Below are 22,265 nucleotides of genomic sequence, written 5' to 3'. Positions count from 1 at the left end.
TCAGGGAAAGACGTTTATGAAGCTCAGAAGGAAACCTACGCGGCTGCTGAAAGGATCAATGAAGCTTACGGTTCAAATAACTACAAACCAGTAATTCTGATTGACCGCCCTGTTCCACGTTTTGAGAAGACTGCTTATTATGCTTTAGCAGAATGCTGCATAGTGAGTGCTGTAAGGGATGGTATGAATTTGGTTCCATACAAGTATATTGTCTGTAGGCAAGGAACTCCTCTTATGGATGAGGCTATGGGCTTACAAATTGGTTCCCCTCGGACGAGTATGCTTGTAGTGTCTGAGTTTATTGGTTGCTCGCCTTCTTTAAGTGGAGCCATCAGGGTTAACCCTTGGGACATTGATGCTGTTGCCGATGCCTTGGAACTAGCCATGACCATGCAGGAGTCCGAGAAGCAGTTGCGGCATGAGAAACATTATCGTTATGTCAGTACCCATGATATAGGGTATTGGTCTCGTAGTTTTATGCAAGATTTAGTCAGAGCATGTCAAGATCACTATAGTAAACGGTGCTGGGGAATTGGTTTGGGTCTGCGTTTTAGAGTTGTTTCCCTNTACATATTCATGAACCATCTCGTTTCTGATAATAATTAGCTAGAATAATTTCTTCTAGGTCCTTCTGCTGTTTGTGGTTGATTTGGTTCCTTGCAACTCCACTCTGGATGTTGTAATTGTTTGTTAGATATCGAATCTAGTTTTCTAGCACATATAGTTCGTGCCTACTTGATTTTCTACTTGGGTGCTCAGAGTTTCTGATCTAACATAAAGTTCGTGAATTTTTGTTGCCCTTTATGTAGGTTTGAGGGTCATTGCACTTTACTTGCAGATCAAGTTTTTGTCTTCTGGTTCTTCCTTATGATTGGCTACTACGAGTAAAAATAGTCGAAACCCATGGCATCAAGATCACCCACAAACTTTTTGGGCCTGGCTTCTGGAGACTTACTGGATGTCCCTCGTATGCCTAGGTCCTTGCCACGGGTAATGACTGTTCCTGGAATTATTTCTGAATTGGATGATTATGGGAGTAATGACGGAGATTCGGAGTCTTCATCTGTATGCCGTGAGCGGAAAATCATAGTTATGAATATGTTGCCCTTGCAAGCTAAAAAAGATGGTCAATCTGGCAAATGGTGCTTCAGTTTAGACGAGGATTCAATTTTATTGCAGCTAAAGGATGGGTTTTCACCTGAGATGGAGGTTATATACATAGGTTCCCTCAAGGTTGAAATCGACGCCAACGAACAGGAAGAGGTTGCTCAGAAGTTGTTCGACAATTTTAACTGTGTGCCTACATTTCTTCCTTATGATCTACAGAAGAAATTTTATCTTGGATTCTGTAAACAGCAGCTATGGCCCTTATTCCATTACATGCTACCCATGTGCCCAGAGCACGGTGATCGCTTTGATCGGCAGCTTTGGCAAGCCTATGTTTCTGCGAATAAACTATTTGCTGACAAGGTGATGGAAATCATCAATTCTGAGGAAGATTCTGTTTGGGTTCATGATTATCATTTGATGCTTCTTCCAACGTTCCTGAGGAAGCGTTACAATCGAGTTAAACTCGGATTTTTTCTGCATAGCCCGTTTCCGTCTTCAGAAATCTATCGAACTTTACCAGTTCGGGATGAGATTCTCCGTGGCCTATTAAACTGTGATTTAGTTGGTTTTCATACGTTTGATTATGCTCGCCACTTCCTCTCATGCTGCAGCAGAATGTTGGGCTTGGACTATGAATCTAAGCGGGGACATATTGGACTAGATTATTATGGCCGCACGGTATATATCAAAATTCTGCCTGTAGGCATTCACATGGGTCGGCTGGAATCGGTGATGAATCTTCCATCTACATTTGCGAAAGTCAGAGAAATTCGAGATCAATTCATGGGGAAGAAATTAATACTTGGTATTGATGACATGGACATTTTCAAGGGTATAAGCCTGAAGCTTCTCGCTGTGGAACAGCTCTTACGGCAACGTCCTGAGTTGCGGGGCAAAATAATCCTAGTTCAAATAGTGAACCCTGCAAGGGGTTCAGGGAAAGACGTTTATGAAGCTCAGAAGGAAACCTACGCGGCTGCTGAAAGGATCAATGAAGCTTACGGTTCAAATAACTACAAACCAGTAATTCTGATTGACCGCCCTGTTCCACGTTTTGAGAAGACTGCTTATTATGCTTTAGCAGAATGCTGCATAGTGAGTGCTGTAAGGGATGGTATGAATTTGGTTCCATACAAGTATATTGTCTGTAGGCAAGGAACTCCTCTTATGGATGAGGCTATGGGCTTACAAATTGGTTCCCCTCGGACGAGTATGCTTGTAGTGTCTGAGTTTATTGGTTGCTCGCCTTCTTTAAGTGGAGCCATCAGGGTTAACCCTTGGGACATTGATGCTGTTGCCGATGCCTTGGAACTAGCCATGACCATGCAGGAGTCCGAGAAGCAGTTGCGGCATGAGAAACATTATCGTTATGTCAGTACCCATGATATAGGGTATTGGTCTCGTAGTTTTATGCAAGATTTAGTCAGAGCATGTCAAGATCACTATAGTAAACGGTGCTGGGGAATTGGTTTGGGTCTGCGTTTTAGAGTTGTTTCCCTTTCTCCTGAGTTTAGGAAGTTAACAATTGATCACATTGTCTCAGCTTACAAAAGAACTCATAGAAGGGCGATATTTTTGGATTACGATGGCACTATCATTCCACAGAGCTCTATAATTAAGACACCGAGCCCTGAAATTATCTCTGTCTTGACTACGCTTTGCAATGATCCCTGTAATACTGTGTTCATTGTTAGTGGGAGGGGGAGAAGTTCTTTAGGTGAGTGGTTTGCCTCTTGTGAGTTGTTGGGGATTGCAGCAGAACATGGGCACTTCATAAGGTAATTGATCAAAATGTTCGATTAATGTTTAGCTTCTTGTAGTGCTAGTTTCTTGGGGTCGAATTTTCAAGCTTCTTACCTTTTGCAGGTGGGGTGGAACTTCAGAATGGGAAACCAGTCCGTTATCTTCTGATCTGGACTGGATTAAAATTGTAGAGCCAGTGATGAGATTATACATGGAAGCAACAGATGGGTCGAGCATAGAATCCAAAGAGAGTGCTTTAGTCTGGCATCACCAAGATGCCGATTCGGACTTCGGATCCTGTCAAGCTAAGGAGTTGCTGAACCATCTGGAAAATGTACTTGCCAATGAACCAGCCGTCGTTAAAAGGGGCCAACATATTGTTGAAGTGAAGCCACAGGTTTTTTATTTTTTATTTTATTTTACCTTATCTATCTTATCAAATTAGCATACATCCTGTGGAATATCTTCTTGAGCTGTTTGTTACTCGCAGGGAGTAAGCAAAGGGCTGGTCGCAGAAAAGGTTCTGTCGAGGATGGTGGATAGCGGAAGACCACCTGATTTTGTAATGTGCATTGGAGATGACAGATCAGATGAAGATATGTTCGAGAGCATATTAAGCACCGTGTCCAGTCCCTCACTGCCTTCCGCTCCAGAAATTTTTGCCTGCACTGTCGGGCGAAAGCCAAGCAAGGCAAAGTTTTACCTCGATGATACTTCCGATGTCGTAAGATTGCTGCAATGCCTCGCTTCTTCGTCATGTTCAAGATCTCGGCAACTACCACAGATGCGTGTTTGTTTTGAGAGTGTTTTTTGAATAGGAAAAACATTTACCATCAAAGTGCTTGCTTGCTTCTTCTTACACAGGATTTGGTGGAGAAGCCATACGAGTTGATGATGAAGGTAGTGGATGATCATTCTCTCATGTTCACCACAAGAATGCCTGCTTCTTTCAAAGGATCCTCTATGAGACTTCCATTTGGAGATTTGGTCATCATGGTCCGACAACTTGATTCACGGTGTAAGGCCTTGCTGATGCAGTTTTCTGCCTCTTAGAAATCAGCCAGCACTTGAGAACCGGTTTTATCAACTTGAAGAGCGACATTGGTGTTTTCGTCAATATCCTCAACAACTAGAGTTCCCTTCTGTATATAATAACAACAGCATCATTTATTAACTTCTAACGCCCACGATGTCGATAGTGGCGCGTTTTATACAGTAGGGGGAGGGGGTGGGAAGAGGGGTAGCATTAACTTGTATAGGAGGAACTCTTGGCCGCATTGCATAAAATGCTTGATTTTGATGCTCATTTTTTGGTGGTGTTGTGATTCTTTAGTTGTTGTAGTAGCAGTAATCTACTGCTTCTTATGGTTGAAAGCTTTATGAGTTGTATTTATTGTGTGCATAATGATACATTGCAGCTTGCTTTTGTGTGCATAATGATACATTGCAGCTTGCTTTTGTGTGCATAATTTGTTTGGAGCTATTAGAACAGGATCTACTTTTCCTGAATATGAACCTAAGTTACTGGAATTGCTATATAATACTTTTAAAGCAATAATTATTTAAATACATCTCTCCTATATAATAATAAAAATTTATTTATCTTTTTTTGATTTGGGATAACACAAAATTCTCATGGGAATATATCAAATTTGAGATATATTTTGTTTCTTTTAATATTATTGTGGAAAAAGTACAAGACATATACAAGAATTTATTTAACACATTTAACATAAAAGCGATATCTAAACTACGTCGTTTAATTTTACTAAAAATTGGTCGTTGTATTCGGGGTCGACAAGGTGTATGCGGGGTCGACAAGGTGTATGATATACACATACATACAAGACTTGTGCTAGAGCATACAAGACTTGTGCTAGATTTGTCCAACTCTGATCCAGTTAACCCACCACTCTCGTTAATGAAAACTCCTCAAAAAAAGGAAAAAAAAAAAAAAAGAAAAAGGGAAAAATATTCTCCTTGTGTTTTTAATTCATTTATATATATATATATATTATTTTTTTAATTTTTTTTTTTAAATTTTAATTTATTAATTTTATTAAATTTTTAATTTTATTTTGATGTTCTAAGTTTTGATCACAACGTTGAAGAGCTAGGCGCATTCATCAGAAGTGGGAAGGAGGAGCCCGACACAAGCTTGAACGTATCTTCAGATCCAAACTCTCTCTACTTCCCGTTCCAGATCTCTCCAAAACCCGTTTGGATCTCGGATTTCTTCGTCACAATGTTCTAATCGCTGCATAATCTCCACATCTCTGCTTAATTACGCCTTGCTTCTTGTATTCATTCCGATCTTGGATACCTTTTTTGGAGGTTCGATTTGAACTCAATCATGAATCCTTTCTCCTCAGGGACGCGTCTCAGGTTAGCTTCCAAGCGCAGTGTACCCATTTTCGCAGATTACTTTTCTACTGTTACAATTCTTATTTGTTCCAGCTGTTGTTTTTTGCGCAATTTTCCGCTTTCTTATGGGTTTCTCAAGGAGTTTGAGTTTTTGTGTATCGACTTGGAATCTTACTGCTGAAGCTGCATTTTCTTATGTTAGGGATTGATAACGAGTGCCATTCTTCTTGGGTTTAATTTGTGGCCTCAGTCAATAAGTTTGAAACGGGCCAGGTTTAGGGTGAATACTGAGTCAGTTATTCGAATACATGGGTAGTTGTGCGTAAGCAGTGAAGCGTGTTCTTTGAATTATCACTCCCACAGTGGTTATGTACCTTGCAATTCTTCGGTCTATTACTTCTCGACGTCCATCATTTAATGGATATCTGTTACCATCACAATGATTTGCCACACTTCTGCAGCTCTTTCGATTGTCTTTCTCCCAGTTTGCAGTAAAAATATTTATTACATTGGGCGCAGATTATAAAATCCACGCACAATTAGCAACGATAATTCTTTCATATAAGAAAGCAACGAGGCTTTCTTCTGATCCAAGTCTTGGGAAGGGATGAAGAGTTTGCTTGATGCGTGAAATTTGTGAGAATTTTTGTGGATTAGCAGCCTCTTAAGCTTCTAGTCTAGCAATAAATTCTGAAATATCTGTCAAATAAAAGAAACTTTTGTGCGTCTTAATGTTTTGCACCCTAAGATTTTAACTGTGCTCTTACTGTTCACTATGCAGATAGTGATACTTTGATTTCTTAATTATAAATCTTTCTTTTTTCTTCCGGTTTCTTCATATCTTTACATTGAGCTTCACCCACTGGCCTGTAATTAGTAGATGAAGCAGAGTTTAGTTTCTTATAAAAAACAAAAAAATTAGCAGATGAAGTAAATTGTTGAGATATCTGATGCATTGCTATCTTTTGTAATCATCTTTACTCAAAGACTATCTTTATCATATGATCATAACTTGATGCTTTAATACAGGGACATGATTCGGGCCATTCGTGCTTGCAAAACTGCAGCTGAGGAGCGTGCAGTAATTCGAAAAGAGTGTGCTGCTATTCGAGCTTCCATCGATGAGAATGATCATGACTATAGGCATCGAAACCTCGCGAAGCTCATGTTCATTCATATGCTTGGTTATCCCACGCATTTTGGTCAAATGGAATGCTTGAAGTTGATTGCATCTGCTGGTTTTCCAGAAAAGAGAATTGGGTATCTTGGTCTCATGTTACTTCTAGATGAAAGACAAGAAGTGCTGATGTTGGTCACAAACTCATTAAAACAGTATCCATTTTTCATCATTTTCACATTATTAACCTTAAATCTTGATTATTTATCTGTATAGACATTTAAGAAGCCAGATTTTAAGCTTTTGTATTTACCTTAATTGCTCTCAGAGATCTCAACCACTCAAACCAGTATATCGTAGGACTTGCTCTTTGTGCTTTAGGAAATATTTGTTCAGCTGAAATGGCTCGTGATCTTGCACCAGAAGTTGAAAGATTGTTACAATTCCGAGATCCAAACATTAGGAAGAAAGTGAGTGTTGCAAGTTGTAATCTGCAATGTTTTAATTAAAAATTATTTCTGATTTACAAGTAGGGTGAATGGTATAAAGCTCCACTTTCACTGTTTGAGGATAAATGTTATTTTGTTCTAGTAATTCATGTTTGGTGACTTTTTTCTTATTTATTAGAATAATTTCTTTTAGAAAAACATGTCTTCCATATTTATGAAATAGACTTGGTTTGGTTGTAATATTTTGAACTTGTTATATGGTTTTCTTCTATTAATGCCACTGCTTCTGTTGTCATTCATAAAGTTAACTAAGCAAAATGTTCTTTTTAATTATTATTTTTATATTTTTGGGATTTTCTCAAATACCAGAAATGTTCTATTGTTGCTGTTAATCTGTTCTATTCTTATAATTTGAGAGCACCCGATGGTGAGTGCAGGCAGCATTGTGTTCAATTAGGATTATAAGGAAAGTACCAGACCTTGCAGAAAATTTTGTTAACCCTGCCGCCTCCTTACTGAAAGAAAAGCACCATGGGGTTATGATAACAGGAGTTCAACTGTGTACAGAGCTTTGCAAACACAGCTCAGAAGCCCTTGAATATTTTCGAAAGGTATTTTACCTGCCTTTGTTAGTTCACATGCATGATTTGTTCATGTCCTTCTGATCTTGATGATTGACTGTGCCTAGACTGCTGATATATTTTGTTCTTGCTGGATGACATCTAAAAGTATAAATATTTTTCATTCTTTGGTATTTTACCATTATGTGTACTCCTTTACAATGTTGGACGTGGTGCTGAATTGTTTATCGTGGTTCATTTCACTCTGTCTCATTTATGCTACATTAACTGCAGCCAACAAATTCTAATCTCTCTTCTGAACTTTTTAGTTAATCAGCACACATTTTAATTGATTCTATCAGTAAAGAAAAGGCCAACTTGTTGATTATGGCTATATGGGTTAAAGGAGTTGCAGTACTCAATGAATTCTAACACTGAATTTAGTATACTGTTTCTTATGTTCTATTTTTAAATGTAAGCACTGTTTCATATTATTATTTTCAAATGTAAGCTGCAGCTCATGTTCTCCGTGACTCTCGCAGTAGTTTAATTTATATAAAGGGTTTTCAAATGCAGTAATTTTAAAGATGAATTTTTTTGGTATGCTACAATGATTCATATTACATTGAAATGATGGAGATATGGTCTTGGACTTTGTTTTTAAACGAAGAATTGTATTTTACTTCCATATAGAAGTCAACAGAGGCCATGGTCAAGACACTGAAGGATTTGGTTAATAGTCCATATGCCCCTGAGTATGATATTGCCGGAATAACGGACCCATTTCTTCACATCCGGATGCTTAGATTTTTGCGTGTCTTGGGTCAGGGAGATGCAGATGCTAGTGACTGCATGAATGATATACTTGCACAGGTAAATTTTAGCCAGTTACAATGGCAGCCTATATATTACTATCATATTTTTTTCAAGCATTTTGCAGGTTATTTTACTGTAGAAAATAGACATCTCAGATGTACTCTTTCTGGCCTACTGCCTATTTTCATTTCTTATTCCAATGTTCCTTGTATTTTGGGAGGAAGCATCCGGCAAAGTTTCTTTATTTATGCTCTTCGTAGAATTAGACAGCATCTTATCAAACTTAGTTTGATTTTATTGCATTTTTTTTCCTTATCGTGTGGGAGAAAAACTTTGCCTTCTTACTTTGTAGCTTTATAATTTAATATTGTCACAAAATTGCAATGGTGAGTCCAATCTTGTTTCTTTGCTAAAATTTATTTCACCAAGATTTTGTTTATTTTGCCCATATTATAGCTGGTCTACTTTATTCTAGTTCGTACTGGTATCTGCCCATCACTGATTTGTTGTGACTTTCACTTGATAGTTTTTCTCCTTTCTGTTTCCTATTTTAATTTGACGTGTTTTTTCTTAGGTGGCAACAAAAACTGAATCAAACAAAAATTCAGGGAATGCTATACTATATGAATGCGTTGAAACTATTATGAGTATTGAAGATAGTGGTGGCTTGCGTGTACTTGCAATCAATATCTTGGGAAGATTCTTGTCTAATCGTGATAACAATATCAGGTTCTTTTGATAAATCTTAGTATTCTATTTTATTGTGTATTAAGTTATTTCCACGAGAATTCTATTGCATATAGTGTATGAAATCGGGGAAATAATTATTTGGCTCCTTCTGCATACAATATAGTGTAAGAACCTTTTATCGAGTTGGCGAAAAGCTTATAGAAAGTATGAACTCCTGTGGGGCTTATAAAAAAGTGCACCATTTCGAGTTAATAACAAAGGGGAATTTACAAAAAGACATTGCAATGGAGCACCAAAGAGAAGCACTGAATCTAGATTTTTCAATCATTTCCTTTCATTTTTGTATTTTTCGCTTTCTTTTTTACTAAAGATTCTGTAATCTCTTCTACCAATTCTCCACAAATTGATTAACCAGGTTATCCCAAGCAATCTTTATCTGCTTCCTCCTATTGAGGTCCACATTAACAGCATAAAACTTTTCATAACCTGTATATGAAAAAACCGCTGCAAGTTTACAAAATGCAATTTTTGGGCTTTTAAACTAACACATCAGCTGCGATGTATCATGTATTTGGTTGTTTCTTCATCTAGTGATACAAATATTTATTAAGGACCTCTAGTTGTCCATTAACTGCCAGTCTATCCCACCAGGATTGGTAGATTTGATAATTTTATACACAGCATTCATGAAGCAGTAGACCTAGCAGCAAATTTGTCTCTTCAGTAAAAGAACTTGAGAAAGTATATTGGAAAAATAACGATGTAGCAGCCGATCCTTTGCCTTGGCAGTTAAGAAAGAATAATTTTAAATTTTGGGGGGGGGGGGTGCTAAAGATGTAAAGCAAAAATCTAAGTTCAAAAGATAGTGCAAGAAGCGAATGCCAGTAAAAAGTCAGTAGTAATAAATAGCTCACAAGACTAAACTAAACACTGAGGGAGGATTATAATGGCGCTGAAGTAGATCAAATAGTTTCTTCTTAGCTGATGACTTGTTTAACATTGCAGCATCACTCTTTGGTAGATATTTAGTTCTCATAGTTTGTTTTATTTTCAAGTTCCTGAACCATAAATTGTTTAACATACTATTAAGCAATTTTTGTTGGTATAGTGATGTTGATCCTAGTGCCATTGCATATGAACCTGACTTAATCAAATATAATTGTCAATAACAGGAGGTTTGGTATGTCCCTATCAATGTAACTGATTTACATTGAGGGTATGAAATGGCTAGTTGCCTAACTGCACATTGAATGCATTTCTAGAACTTAGTTTATAATTGTTAATTCCCAAGTAGTTTCCAATATCAGCTATATAAAGCTTCTCATAGTTCCTTAGTTATACAAATCAACTAATCAACATATTATTCTTTGAGTGTTTCTTAGATATGTAGCATTGAACATGCTTATGAAGGCTATCACAGTAGATGCTCAAGCAGTTCAGAGACATCGGGCAACTATCGTGGAATGTGTAAAGGTACTTTGTAGTTCTTGTTTATTTANGAAGGCTATCACAGTAGATGCTCAAGCAGTTCAGAGACATCGGACAACTATCGTGGAATGTGTAAAGGTACTTTGTAGTTCTTGTTTATTTGTTTATTATTATTTTTAAAATTTCCATGTTTGAATTATTCTCTCTTTCTTAAATCCTTTTTCCTCCGATGAACTATGAATGAGTATAGATGTACAACTCTTCCCATTATTCTCTGACTGCACTGGCCAGTGCTCATTCACAAATTCTTAAACTAGCTATAATTGAAGTGATGGGAGTTTGGGATATACTCACAGATGCACATGTTTATTTTCCCTATTTTTTTTGTGATTTTTTTTTTCATCTTTTTTTAATTTTTTCGTGATTTTTTTTTTTTTTTGAGAAATTTATAGCAAATCTATGAATGAACTGTGCATGGTACTGTAAATAGGCTAATGGCGAAGTCTGGTACCAGGTCATGCTTGGGGTAACATAGAAAATTTTGGTCAACATGTAACTGTTTATGGTTTTCTTGATCGACTCTTGTGCAAACTTGTGGAGAAAACAGTCCATTGGGCAAGTTTCAAAACATTTTAATTCTGTACTGTCTCAGGATTCAGATGCTTCAATCCGGAAAAGGGCCCTTGATCTTGTTTACCTTCTAGTGAATGAGAGCAACGTCAAGCCCCTGACCAAAGAGCTTATTGAATTCCTGGAAGTTGCTGATCAAGAATTTAAGGGAGATCTTACTGCAAAAATTTGCTCAATTGTTGCGAAGTGAGCGATTCAGTTCATCTTCTTTCTGAACCTCTGCCTTTTTTTCTTTTTTCTTTTTTAAAAAATCATTTTTTAGTAAAAAAAAGAAAGGAACGAGTTTACATTCCCTTGTCTATTGTGACAGTCTTTCCTCTCTTCCTCACTCTTCTTGCTTGTCGGTTTTACTAAAATTTCAATGTTGCCGGGCTATCTTGTGGGAATTGTGGTTGGAAAGAAATAGGTGGTCTCTTGCAATGTGGGCAATTCGATAGTGAAATTTTCTAGTTGGGATACTGAAGTTGGTGGATGCCTCAGCTTCCTTTTTTTATTTTTCATTCTTTATAAAATTGGAAGTTAGTGATCTTTTATAATGTCTAATATGAGAAAATATTTTCTGATATCATTTAAAAACATCGGCAATTGCACGGGTTGCATTCTTAGAGGTCGAAGGTGTTAGTTCAAGTTAAACCAAAAGGAAATGACTAGGTTCTAAGTGGATTATGAATTCCAAGTTTTAAACAAAATTTTGAGATTTACTCAACTAATATCCAAAGTGAATGAGGATTTAGGACTAGTTGAAAGTAACTTGTGACAACCTTTTCTCTCATGTTAAAAAAAAAAAAAAGTTAGCCTTCTAGGATGATTTTCTAATTGACACTTATCCTGGTGCTTCAGGTACTCCCCAGAGAAAATATGGTACATTGATCAGATGCTGAAGGTTCTCTCTGAGGTATGATTCGAATTCTTATCTGTTTATCTTGATAATCTCTGAGCTTGATTATGATCTTTTGGACTATTTAAATCGTGTTACTTAGATATCAATTTAAAGTCTTTTAATTTTCTGCTTTGAGTTTGCTGAAGGAAACATGCCCAAATTCATTCTACAGCACAGTTTTGGTTAATGAGCTGAATGTGTTAATTTTTCCCTACAATGATATGGTACTCTATTTGCATATCACCGATACTTATTAATACCAATTAGCACCAATTTTAGATGTTCTCGATGACGTATTTGTTGAGTGCCTTGTTTCTTATCATTCAGTGCCGACTCCTATTTTGAGTGTTCTCTTCATTTATCTTTATCTTTGTTTCATAATTCTTTTCTCCGTGAATCCAATCAATTTTTGTTGATCTAAAGAGCCTTGACATCCTATGAACCTGCCATCAAGTTTTACTACACATTAAGATTCATTTTCCATTTGATAAAAACTTAGATACTTCTGCATTGCTTAGTAGGCTGGAAATTTTGTAAAAGATGAAGTATGGCATGCCCTTATTGTCGTGATAAGCAATGCATCTGACCTCCATGGGTATACTGTAAGGGCCCTGTACAGAGCATTTCAGAGATCTAGTGAGCAGGTATTAGTCGTCCTCTTTTGAGAAGTAAACACCAAATTGTTCCCCTCACCAGACACACACCATTTATTCTAGTGGGCATGCCTTTATGCCTATGCTGACATGTTAAGCAGGAAAGTCTTCTTCGAGTGGCAGTTTGGTGCACCGGAGAATATGGCGACATGTTGGTCAATAATATTGGAATGCTTGATATAGAGGATCCCATAGTAGTAAGTACTCTTCCCACGCTCCTCTTTTCTGTTTGTTTTTATTTTTTATGATGGGCCTTTAAAACATTTCTCTGTGATTTGTAAATTAAAAAAAAAATTCAATAAATATGAAGGAATACAAAAAAGAGGATAAGAAATCTTCACAACGCACCTAGGAGCTTCCTCAAGGTATGCTAATTTGCACTAATAACTAAAAGATTGCACTAATAACTAGAAGAGGATAACTACGAAAAGGAAAATTTGATACAACCTAGCATCGAGAAGAGATCTCTTGTCGGTCCAACAAAATCTTAACAGAAAGGGTCTTTATTATTATTTAGAAGTTTGAACCTTCTAATTGCCAATAAAGTAACTACACACACACACACACACACACACACACACACACGTGTTTCTTATGTCAAAAAATAAATAATAATATAATAAAGGTATGGGCCTTTAAAATATTTCTTATATCTGATTATCATTCTTGTTCTAATAAATGACCTTTATCATTCTTGTTCTAATAAATGACCTTGGTTTAAGTTCTGCATAGGAACTGGGATGCTTGTAACAAAATTTTGCAAAGTTCTGTGAAATATCTTTTGAAATTTATTTGATAATGCCGGATATGTATGGTAGATTCATTTTGGTTTGGTGGAAAAATTCAAAAATCACTTTCCTTTGTATTCCTTCTACTTATTTTCTTTACTTTTATTATTATTATTTCTTTTTTGGTTAGAAACTACACTTTCATGGAGAAAGATAAAAGAATATACAAGTAAAGATATGCANGTCCAGTAAAGATATACAAACTCCATTAGATTTTATTTATTTATTTATTTCTTTCTTATCTATCTTCCACGTGGTTAGGGCTATCTATTAATGGTGGTCATGAATTCACCAAATATTTTTTATCTGGATCTAAGATGATCCAATAATTTAGATCATATAATTTTTTAGTTGCAAATTTTATGGTTATGGGCATTCTTTTATGCTGTGCAAATTCTTTTTTGGAATTGTTGAATCAATATCTAAATCTCTTCACAGGTAACAGAATCTGATGCTGTGGATGTTGCCGAAACTGCTATTAAACGCATTGGCTCGGATCTTACCACCAAAGCAATGGGCATGATTGCTTTGCTGAAGCTCTCTTCTCGTTTCCCATCATGTTCAGAGTATGTGATTGCCTGTGCCATCCACTTTTTGGTGATATGAAATTCCCTCTTAATGTTTGTAAATTGTTGAAAGGAGTTTTTTGTACCCCATCATCCGCTGCTTTCCTTGGCTTAGTTCATTAGCCACCTGGTTTGAATCTAAAATTTCCAAACCCTATTAATATTTTCAGTAGCAAAAATAACACCCTAAAGATCATGAAGGAGATGAGGGGGGCCCTTCTGCCCAAATGAGGATTAAACAAAACACCCCCAATCTAAAGAAGAATAATAACAAAAAATATTGTGAAGGGGAAGAGTGTTATGGCAAGCTTGTTCCTTCGCTGTTTTGTGGGTGTGTGGCTCGAGAGGAATAGTTAGACTTTTAGAGGGATTAAAAGGTGTTTGGATTAAGAGGAATAAAAAAAAACTCGAGGCCTTTAATATTCCTTCCAGGAACTAAGGAGAAAGATGCTTTCTCAGATATATCTATAGGGTAGCTCGCTGACCATGTTTGCAGTGTTGGCTTTGTATTATGCATATCCTCAAATGCAAGCCAGCCAAGAAAACTCCTGCTTAATTATTACATCAGTGTAGCAGAGAACTAAAAAAATCATTTTTTCTCCATTAACTATGATTGTAGTGGAGTGTTAGAGGCATTAAGAAATTAGTGGGGTGTTCATTGAATCTCAAGGTTCTTCAGCGGTATTATCACCCCTTGGGATTCTCTTTGAAATTAGTTGGGGTGCCACTGGGCAATTATTTAGCCTTGGAAGATACGCCCCCATTTCCCAGACTGGCAATGATAATTTCTGGCAGGAGGTTGATTGCAGATGCATTGGTTTTTTTTTTTTTTTCGTCTCCAGATGGTATTTGGAGAAGTCAAGGGGTCGTTCAATTACTAGGAGTGTGAGTACTTCAAGTCCCGCATTGCTGCATATCTTGCCATGGAAATCTTTTCTATAAATGGTCTGAATGCTTGATCCAGTCTCCTAGAAGATTAGATTTGTTCTCTTTGACTACCTTTTCGCTTTGAAGGACTGGTTCTCCAAATTTCACCATAAAAGATTTTCTAGGAAATATGGGGAAATCTCTGACATTTTCGATCCAACCAAAAACTAGCTCATTTGATTAAGTTTCTATGCATCCAGTATTTTAGGTCTTCTTCGTTTTTCTTGTTAACCATATCATCCTTTCCTATGAAGAAAAATTCATAGGCTAATCTAACACTAGTTTCCAGTACTTATACTCTTTCACAGTACTGAAATTACTACGCAGTAAATCATTAAATGGCCATAACCCTCCGGTTTTCTTAATACTCCATTGAGGCTGAAGGCAAATCGATTTGGGCTTGCTAAATAAAGTTACAAGAGCTAATTCACCTCCCATTAACTGCTAACCATGCAAAAATTCTGTTACACGAGTCAAGATATTCCAAGTTTAGTCAGTTTTCGAATCTATTATTTAATTAGAAATAAAGTGATATTTTAGCACATAAAAATGTACAAGAGTATTGTAAGACACAAAAATTTATTACAAAGAGTGGCTAAAGAATTGCAATCATGAAAATTTACATTTTTTACTCTGATATACGAGAAATTTTTCTTCCGACTTTTCAAGCTAAAAATTATGCAAATATCTAACAAAGTTACTTTAATCTGGCAATCCAAATTTTGTCGTGAGGCATCATTTATTTATCTAGGCAGCTTTACAAATCTTCGGCAATTTTTGTGATTTTAGTTGACATCTTTTTTCTACTATTTGCAGGAGGATCAACAATTCAATTGTTCAATATAAAGGAAGCCTCGTGCTTGAATTGCAGCAAAGATCCATCGAATTCAATTCTATCATTGCAAGTCATCATAAAATGAGGTATCTATTGGCGTAGTGTTTATTCTTTCCCCTAATTAAATGAAATTTCCAAATTTCATTAAAGGGAAGAATTTTACTTTATGAACCAATATTAGAGCTCCATTAAATATTACAGAGCTGATGGACGCGCATCTTCAGGTCTGTGTTAGTTGAAAGGATGCCAGTTTTGGATGAGGCAACGTTCATTGGAAAAAGGGCTGGTTCTATGACAGGATCAGTATCGACTTCCAATGCTGCTGCAATTAACCTTCCAAATGGAGTTTCTAAATCTTCTGCTCCTCTCGTCGATTTACTTGATCTAAGTTCAGATGATGTTCCTGTGCCTAGCTCTTCTGGTGGTGGTTTTATTCAGGATCTTCTTGGGCTTGATTTGTCCGCAGCTCCAGAGAAATCTGGTTAGTTTTGAAAGCATTCACGTTTATCTATTTCGTGACTGTTTAACTTCTTCACTTCTATTTTGCATCAAGAAGCTATTTTCGCTTTCCTTAATAGACTTCTTTCAAGACCCACAAACTCTATAATTTTGTTTTGTTTAAATATACATATATTTGAGAATAGTTAGTTGATTCTTCTTTGATCTATTATTTCTAGTTCAAATTCCTGTTATTTGGTTGAATACTGGATGGACATTATCTTTATTGGAGTCATATGATGCTACGGAGACAATTCATTTACACTAAAAGTATGGGATATAATTGCCTCATCTGCCAAAAACTTGTCATCAAATATTATTTTAACTACTAAAGTATACGTGTATAAGTTTTTTTTAAAAGCACAGAAACAACTTTTTATTGATATAAGAAAGGAAAAAAATGTTCAAGGATACAAGTTTCTAAAGGGAGCAAAGAAAGACAAAACAACCAAAAAGAAAAAGTTAAAAAAATGTATGTACATGTTGAAGGATCTTTAGATAAGAATTCAATATTTCAATGAAAAAAAGATGAAAACCTAAAAAAGATCCAATGGAGCTAGGGAATAGAAGAGGGGGATATCTACAGAACTCCATGGAGCAAGAGCCAAAGCCATAACAATAATATCCCACAATGTCTAACATCCCTACCCTCCTCCTAATCCTTAAGAACAGCTTCAGCAGCATCAGCCCAAATAACTTCGGCTTTCTTTTGAAGAGAATCCATAAATATATGAAAGAGAAACTAACATTAGGGGGCATAATGGAAGTCTTTGAACAAGTGATTGAAGTGTGCAGAGGAACTCTTGCAAAGAACACATCAATTAGGTAGATAGTCGTTCTACCTCACTTGAACCAGATCTGTTATATACGTTGATAACTATGTTCTTGAGTTCTAAGGAGATAATAACCTACGCTTGGTGGATGAACCACTGCCATATGACTTTTAGAAGTTTTCTTCTCCCCTATTTCATTCAACAATGAAATTGTTTCAATTTTCCCTTGGACCTAAGCTTGGTGGATGAACCACTGCCTTACAACTTAAGCATGATCAACTGCCTAATGTTCCCTTGGACCTGCGGCAGTGTTCTCAGCAGGCTTGCTCTGCTGGGATGGTCACATGGAATTCGGAAAGATTCCCAAGAAATAAAAGCATCAATTAGGGAGTGAGCTGCTGGGAGTTCCTTTGGTGGACCCCGTTGTTGGTATTAATACTTCCAATGAAGAGGGGATAAAGGAACACTCGAGCTATCTTTGAAAGTGGCTTAACAACTTAGGGCCTCCTCCTGAACAAATAGATGTTGGAAGCTGGACTTAGTAGAAAGAGTCCAAATTCCAGATTGATCTCCTACCCAAATTCTCCCCTTCTCTTCGNTTAACAACTTAGGGCCTCCTCCTGAACAAATAGATGTTGGAAGTTGGACTTAGTAGAAAGAGTCCAAATTCCAGATTGATCTCCTACCCAAATTATCCCCTTCTCTTCGGGAGAGAACACAGAACCTTCGACAAAATTCAATAGCTGCAGCCAGACTTTCCAACTTTAGGTCATCCTACAGAAGTCACATTTCCAACCATTAATCTGACTTTTGCAGCGTTTTTTCACCTTTAAAATACTTTCTATTGGTGAACACGTAAAGCCTGGGGAAATGGTTTGCTGAAGGAGAAATCTCTATCCTGGATCAGTCCAATACCTAACCTTGCATCTGTCAACCAAAAATCGTTCTTATCTACGTTTTAGCTAGAATTTTTATTTTTATTCTTTTTATTTTATTTTTGAGATAGAAACCGTAAGATTTCACTGATAAATGAAATGATCAAGAGGGAAAATCCTCCAAACCACCCTTGATGGATTAAAAAAGATATCCAGTTATGAGTTAAAGAAGAAGTCTATAACCTTATGCAGATATAAACATTTAACCCACAAACAGCATTAAATAAAATTAAATCCATGCAGCCTTCAATTGAAGGTGATTGAGTATCACTGAAGATCCTTCCATTCTTCTCACTCCATCACCAAGAGAATGAACAATTAAGGCTAACCATCAAGCTTTTGCATCACCTTTAAATGGATGTCCCACAAATATCAAGGATAATCAACCATGAATGTTTCTGGGCATAACCATATTCCAACCAAAACTGCCTTAAATAAAATTCCAATATCGTTGAGCAAAGGTTTAGAGCCAAAATAGATGGCAATGCGTTTTCAAGTTGGCTTTACACATCATACACCAGCAAGGAGTGTAAAAAAACGAGGCAGGTTGTAAATGGTTGTTGAATGTTCATTCTGCATGTTGTAAACTGGCTTCTATATTTCTTCCATTTCAATACTTTTTGGATATTCATTTCCACTAGNCATGTTGTAAACTGGCTTCTATATTTCTTCCATTTCAATACTTGTTGGATATTCATTTCCACTAGTTTGAGGTTTGAGGGTTCGGGTTCTCAAGAATTCAGTGGTGAAAAGCAAGCAACTATCAGTTCTCTAGTCTGGTAGTTTTTCTTTATATAATTTGGCATTGCTAATAATTTTCGGCTTACATATTGTGGACTGTCAACTGAACTGTGAGGCCTTAATTTTAAAATGAACTTTCCTATCACTCAAACGATGTTGTGTTTTTTTGTTATGAAATACTGCACATGTTTTACTACTATTGTCGTATCAGGAAGGACTTTTATTTGTTGTTTGAAAACTTTGAATATTTTCAGGAAGTAATCCAACTCCAATAAGTGGAACTGATGTTCTGTTGGATCTTTTGTCAATTGGAACATCACCACCTGCACAGAGCACTGCGCCTGCAACTGACATATTATCTAATCAAGAAAAATCGCCTACTTCTCAATTGGATGGACTCTCCTCTCTTTCTTCTCTTCCAGCAAACAAACCTTCTGCTGCTGTATCTTCTCCTACAATTGATTTATTGGGTGGACTGTCCCCTAACTTGGCAAGCGCAGGTGGTAAACTTGTCATTGATACTCGGAATTACATGGAATTTCTTTGGTTGATATGAATCTTGTCAAGACTTTGATAGCTTTCCATTTTTTGTCCAGATGAGAATGGTTCAGTTTATCCATCTATAGTTGCATACGAGAGTGGATCACTGAGAATAACTTTTGACTTCTCTAAGACAGCTGGGAACCCACAGACGACATTGATCCTTGCCACATTTAAAAACTTATCTCCTAATAGCTATACAAATTTTATTTTCCAGGCAGCAGTTCCAAAGGTAAAAGTGATATTAAGTTACTAACTCACCATGCAGCTACTTTTGTAATTAATTATTAAGGTCTTACATACCTATTTTGTTTTTTTGTTTTTTTAAATTGAAGTGTTTTAACAGGCACATAGTCTGTTCTCTAGTTTTTTGTTGGGTAAATTTAAAATCTAAGGAAAATTTTGAAAATTGTATGTCATCTGAAACTTTGAAGTTTTGGCAAAGATTCCAAAATGTTGGAAGTACAAGAAAAAAAAAGGTCAACAAGCATGCTTATTTTTTTAAAAAAGAAAATGAAGTACAAAATGGTGACATGCAATTGGTTCTAAGCCTTATTTCGCTTTTTTTTTTTCAAGATTTTTTTTTTTGTCATATTCAAGTACTTGGTGGTTTTCATCCTGTTTTATGGGTTGTAGTTTTTGGAAGGCTATGATTGTTAAGTCACCTTACTTTGTAGAATCTCTTCCCATATGCCTTTTGAACTATATTTTATTGGTTTGGATATCTAGCTATGATATTTTTCGTCTTTTTTTTGGACGTCTTGTCATATGTGCTTTCGTTGTCACATTCACATAGGAATTAGAATGTTCAAGTTAGCAGGGTTATGCATAGTTTATCATAGCATAATAGGCGCTTATCTTATATCTTTAATTTTTCTTTAACAAATAGTTCTGACATTTGTATGGGGATTTCAAACAGTTTCTTCAACTGCATTTAGATTCGGCTAGTGCTAGTACTCTGCCTGGAAGTGGTAATGGGTCTATCACACAAAATTTGAGAGTGACTAATAGCCAATATGGAAAGGTATCGTTCTTTTGCAACCTCTAGAATTCAGTTTTGGGTTCTTTTTTGAATTTAGTATTGCATTGCAGTTGAATGACTTTCTCTGGATATGTTTATTTATTTTATATAAAGAATCTTTGGTAAAACTTTTTCGTTTGTTTCTCATTTGTGGGGAAGCCGATCAATATAAAAAATTGAAATGAATACTGATTTATATAGGATATGAAAGCTGATCAATATGTTTATTTATTTTATACAAAGAATCTTTGGTAAAACTTTTTCGTTTGTTTCTCATTTGTTGGGAAGCCGATCAATATCAAAAATTGAAATGAATACTGATTTATTTAGGATATGAAAGAACTGTGGCACAGTTATCTGCGTTTTATTAGAATTATTTCAGGATTTTTTTGTAGTAAACTTCCAGTTTCTTACCCCAAAAAGTCAGCTTGCTCTCGCTCACTCTCCCAGTTACATGTCTACTGGATAATTAGAATACTCTTATTTTCAGAAACATCTTGTGATGCGCCTAAGGATAGCGTACAAAGTGGATGACAAAGATGTTTTGGAGGAGGGTCAAGTCAGTAATTTCCCTCGTAACTTGTGATGTTGAACGGCCCAGAAAGTGTACAAAAGGTGATAAACTGACCCTATTCAGTCTTCATGTTGTTTAATTTCTTATCCTAATTTTTTCAATTCATCAATCTGAAGGGGGGTTTTGATTTGCAGCGCATTGATGGCTGATTTTGCTTGCCTGGGGTTTCTATAAATCCAATGACATCACTCTGGATCCCCACCTCTGTTGTTTCTGAATGTCTTTTCAAAGTGGTTTTTGTACATTATTTCAAGTTATTGTACTGGGATTTTGGTTATAAAAATTTTGTCTTGCATGAAGTGTTCCATTAAGAATTGGGGGCGCGGGTACTTTGCCACTTGTTTTGTAGTTTTCACTGTCTAGCGTTAATCTTTCCAAACCAGTCACCACCAGGGTAAGTGAACATTCCAAACATTAAAAAGAAAGGAATTCCATTCGATTTGTTCAGTATTCTTCTTTTTCTTATTGAAATATAAGCTCATGATATTTTATCATCCTTTCCATGCTTGCCTTTGTAAGCCTCTAGGAAAAATGGGTGAGGGACTCTGATGTACTGTAACTCTCGACGTGAAAGAACTCTCTGGTTTTGGACCCTTTTTTTTCTCTCTCTCTCTCTCTCTCTCCTAAGTTCTTCAGTATCTTTTATGCTTAAACTTAGGTTCGGACCTTACTGGACTGAGTTCAGACCTTCCTGGATCTTCTTTTTGAAAACCATGCTAAAATTTAATTTTAGATAATGGTGAAGAGTGTTTGTATCACCTAAAAGTTCTTTTTTTTTTTCTTTTTCAATTTATATAATAAAATGACACTGTTATCTAGCTTGTAGCTTTGTTTCAACTAAAAGTAAAATATTTTTTTGCCTGTGTGCCTTTCTTCTCAATGATTTTATGTTAGTTTATTCGAGTCGGTCTGTAACAGCTCTCAACGTGGGACAAACAAGTTAGTGTCTATATAATAGATATTAAATAGAGACTGGTACTTATGTTACATTTACAAGTAACATAATGTGTATTGAGGTACGCGACTATTCCAAATCAATAAACGTATAAACTGCATGAGTCTCGTGAATCTCAGTGGTTTTATATCCAAGTCCATGTTTCCCGGTGGACTCCTCCAGATTTCTCAAGCTCAAGCCTTGACACACTACGAGCCTGACTCCCGGAGATCAACTCCGACCCAGTGGTTGTGGGAAAATGGTATTGCCCTTTCATCTTCATTTTGGGAAGGAGATGAGTACTGTTGGGAACAATAATGGCGTGGCAGTGGATGCGTTCGGAGTCTGGCAGTTCTAGTTGGAGGGCTGGCGGCGGAGAGGGTGGTGGCTGCCGGAGTTTGGTCCGTCGGAGGTGGGGCTGAGTATGGCCATTGTGGAGAGGGTGAGATGGGAGAAAGAAAGAGCTGGGTTTCTGAGGGGAAGACATGAGGAGCAGATGGAGAAAATTGTGAAAAGCAAGAGTTTCAAGGAAGTGTGGAAGAGATTTGGGTCAAATATGTTTTTGGTTGAAAGGTTCGTGCTTTTCTACATTGCAACGCACCGAGTAATGCACACAGATAGGTAATTACTCACCGACTGGCTAACCAACCAATCAAAACGGTGATCTACCCGACCCAGCAGGCATATGTAGCT

The 22,265-nt window shown here is 36.6% G+C and overlaps 2 protein-coding genes across 4 annotated transcripts; both read left to right on the top strand.

The window, feature by feature from the left end:
- Positions 1 to 903: 903 nt before the first annotated feature.
- Positions 904 to 4,159, top strand: LOC111790037 (probable alpha,alpha-trehalose-phosphate synthase [UDP-forming] 9). Its single transcript, XM_023670817.1, has 3 exons — positions 904 to 2,888; positions 2,977 to 3,250; positions 3,344 to 4,159. Exons 1-3 carry the CDS (start codon positions 904 to 906, stop codon positions 3,665 to 3,667), a joined length of 2,583 nt encoding a protein of 860 aa, XP_023526585.1. The 3' UTR covers positions 3,668 to 4,159.
- A 773-nt stretch (positions 4,160 to 4,932) lies between these two features.
- LOC111790023 (AP-1 complex subunit gamma-2-like) lies at positions 4,933 to 21,231 on the top strand. Of its 3 annotated transcripts, none has more exons than XM_023670807.1 (19): positions 4,933 to 5,238; positions 6,247 to 6,549; positions 6,663 to 6,804; positions 7,221 to 7,394; positions 8,037 to 8,216; positions 8,734 to 8,888; positions 10,232 to 10,322; positions 10,930 to 11,093; positions 11,748 to 11,802; positions 12,309 to 12,431; positions 12,542 to 12,637; positions 13,667 to 13,794; positions 15,538 to 15,642; positions 15,781 to 16,037; positions 18,758 to 19,003; positions 19,100 to 19,275; positions 19,963 to 20,067; positions 20,555 to 20,679; positions 20,773 to 21,132. In XM_023670807.1, the coding sequence occupies exons 1-18, from the start codon at positions 5,207 to 5,209 to the stop codon at positions 20,648 to 20,650; spliced, it is 2,628 nt and encodes an 875-aa protein (XP_023526575.1). In that variant the 5' UTR covers positions 4,933 to 5,206; the 3' UTR covers positions 20,651 to 20,679; positions 20,773 to 21,132. The 3 variants fall into 3 exon arrangements, with proteins under 3 accessions (XP_023526575.1, XP_023526557.1, XP_023526565.1); XM_023670789.1 differs by having other exon boundaries at positions 5,134 to 5,238; positions 12,539 to 12,637; positions 20,773 to 21,231; XM_023670797.1 differs by having other exon boundaries at positions 5,134 to 5,238; positions 12,539 to 12,637; positions 20,755 to 21,231.
- Positions 21,232 to 22,265: the final 1,034 nt, after the last annotated feature.

This window comes from Cucurbita pepo, chromosome LG01 (genome assembly GCF_002806865.2).
Source record: "Cucurbita pepo subsp. pepo cultivar mu-cu-16 chromosome LG01, ASM280686v2, whole genome shotgun sequence".
NCBI classification, from domain to species: domain Eukaryota; kingdom Viridiplantae; phylum Streptophyta; class Magnoliopsida; order Cucurbitales; family Cucurbitaceae; genus Cucurbita; species Cucurbita pepo.
The sequence above is the reverse complement of the archived record's forward strand: the minus strand, read 5'-3'. Positions and strand labels throughout refer to the sequence as shown.

Bases quoted from the DNA above. Each gene is read 5' to 3' on its own strand.
- LOC111790037 (XM_023670817.1), top strand. From the start codon at position 904: ATGGCATCAAGATCACCCACAAACTTTTTGGGCCTGGCTTCTGGAGAC. The intron at 2,889-2,976 runs GTAATTGATCAA...TACCTTTTGCAG, and splicing joins GAACATGGGCACTTCATAAG to GTGGGGTGGAACTTCAGAAT. The intron at 3,251-3,343 runs GTTTTTTATTTT...TGTTACTCGCAG, and splicing joins TTGTTGAAGTGAAGCCACAG to GGAGTAAGCAAAGGGCTGGT.
- LOC111790023 (XM_023670789.1), top strand. From the start codon at position 5,207: ATGAATCCTTTCTCCTCAGGGACGCGTCTCAG. The intron at 8,889-10,231 runs GTTCTTTTGATA...AGTGTTTCTTAG, and splicing joins AATCGTGATAACAATATCAG to ATATGTAGCATTGAACATGC. The intron at 12,638-13,666 runs GTAAGTACTCTT...ATCTCTTCACAG, and splicing joins ATATAGAGGATCCCATAGTA to GTAACAGAATCTGATGCTGT.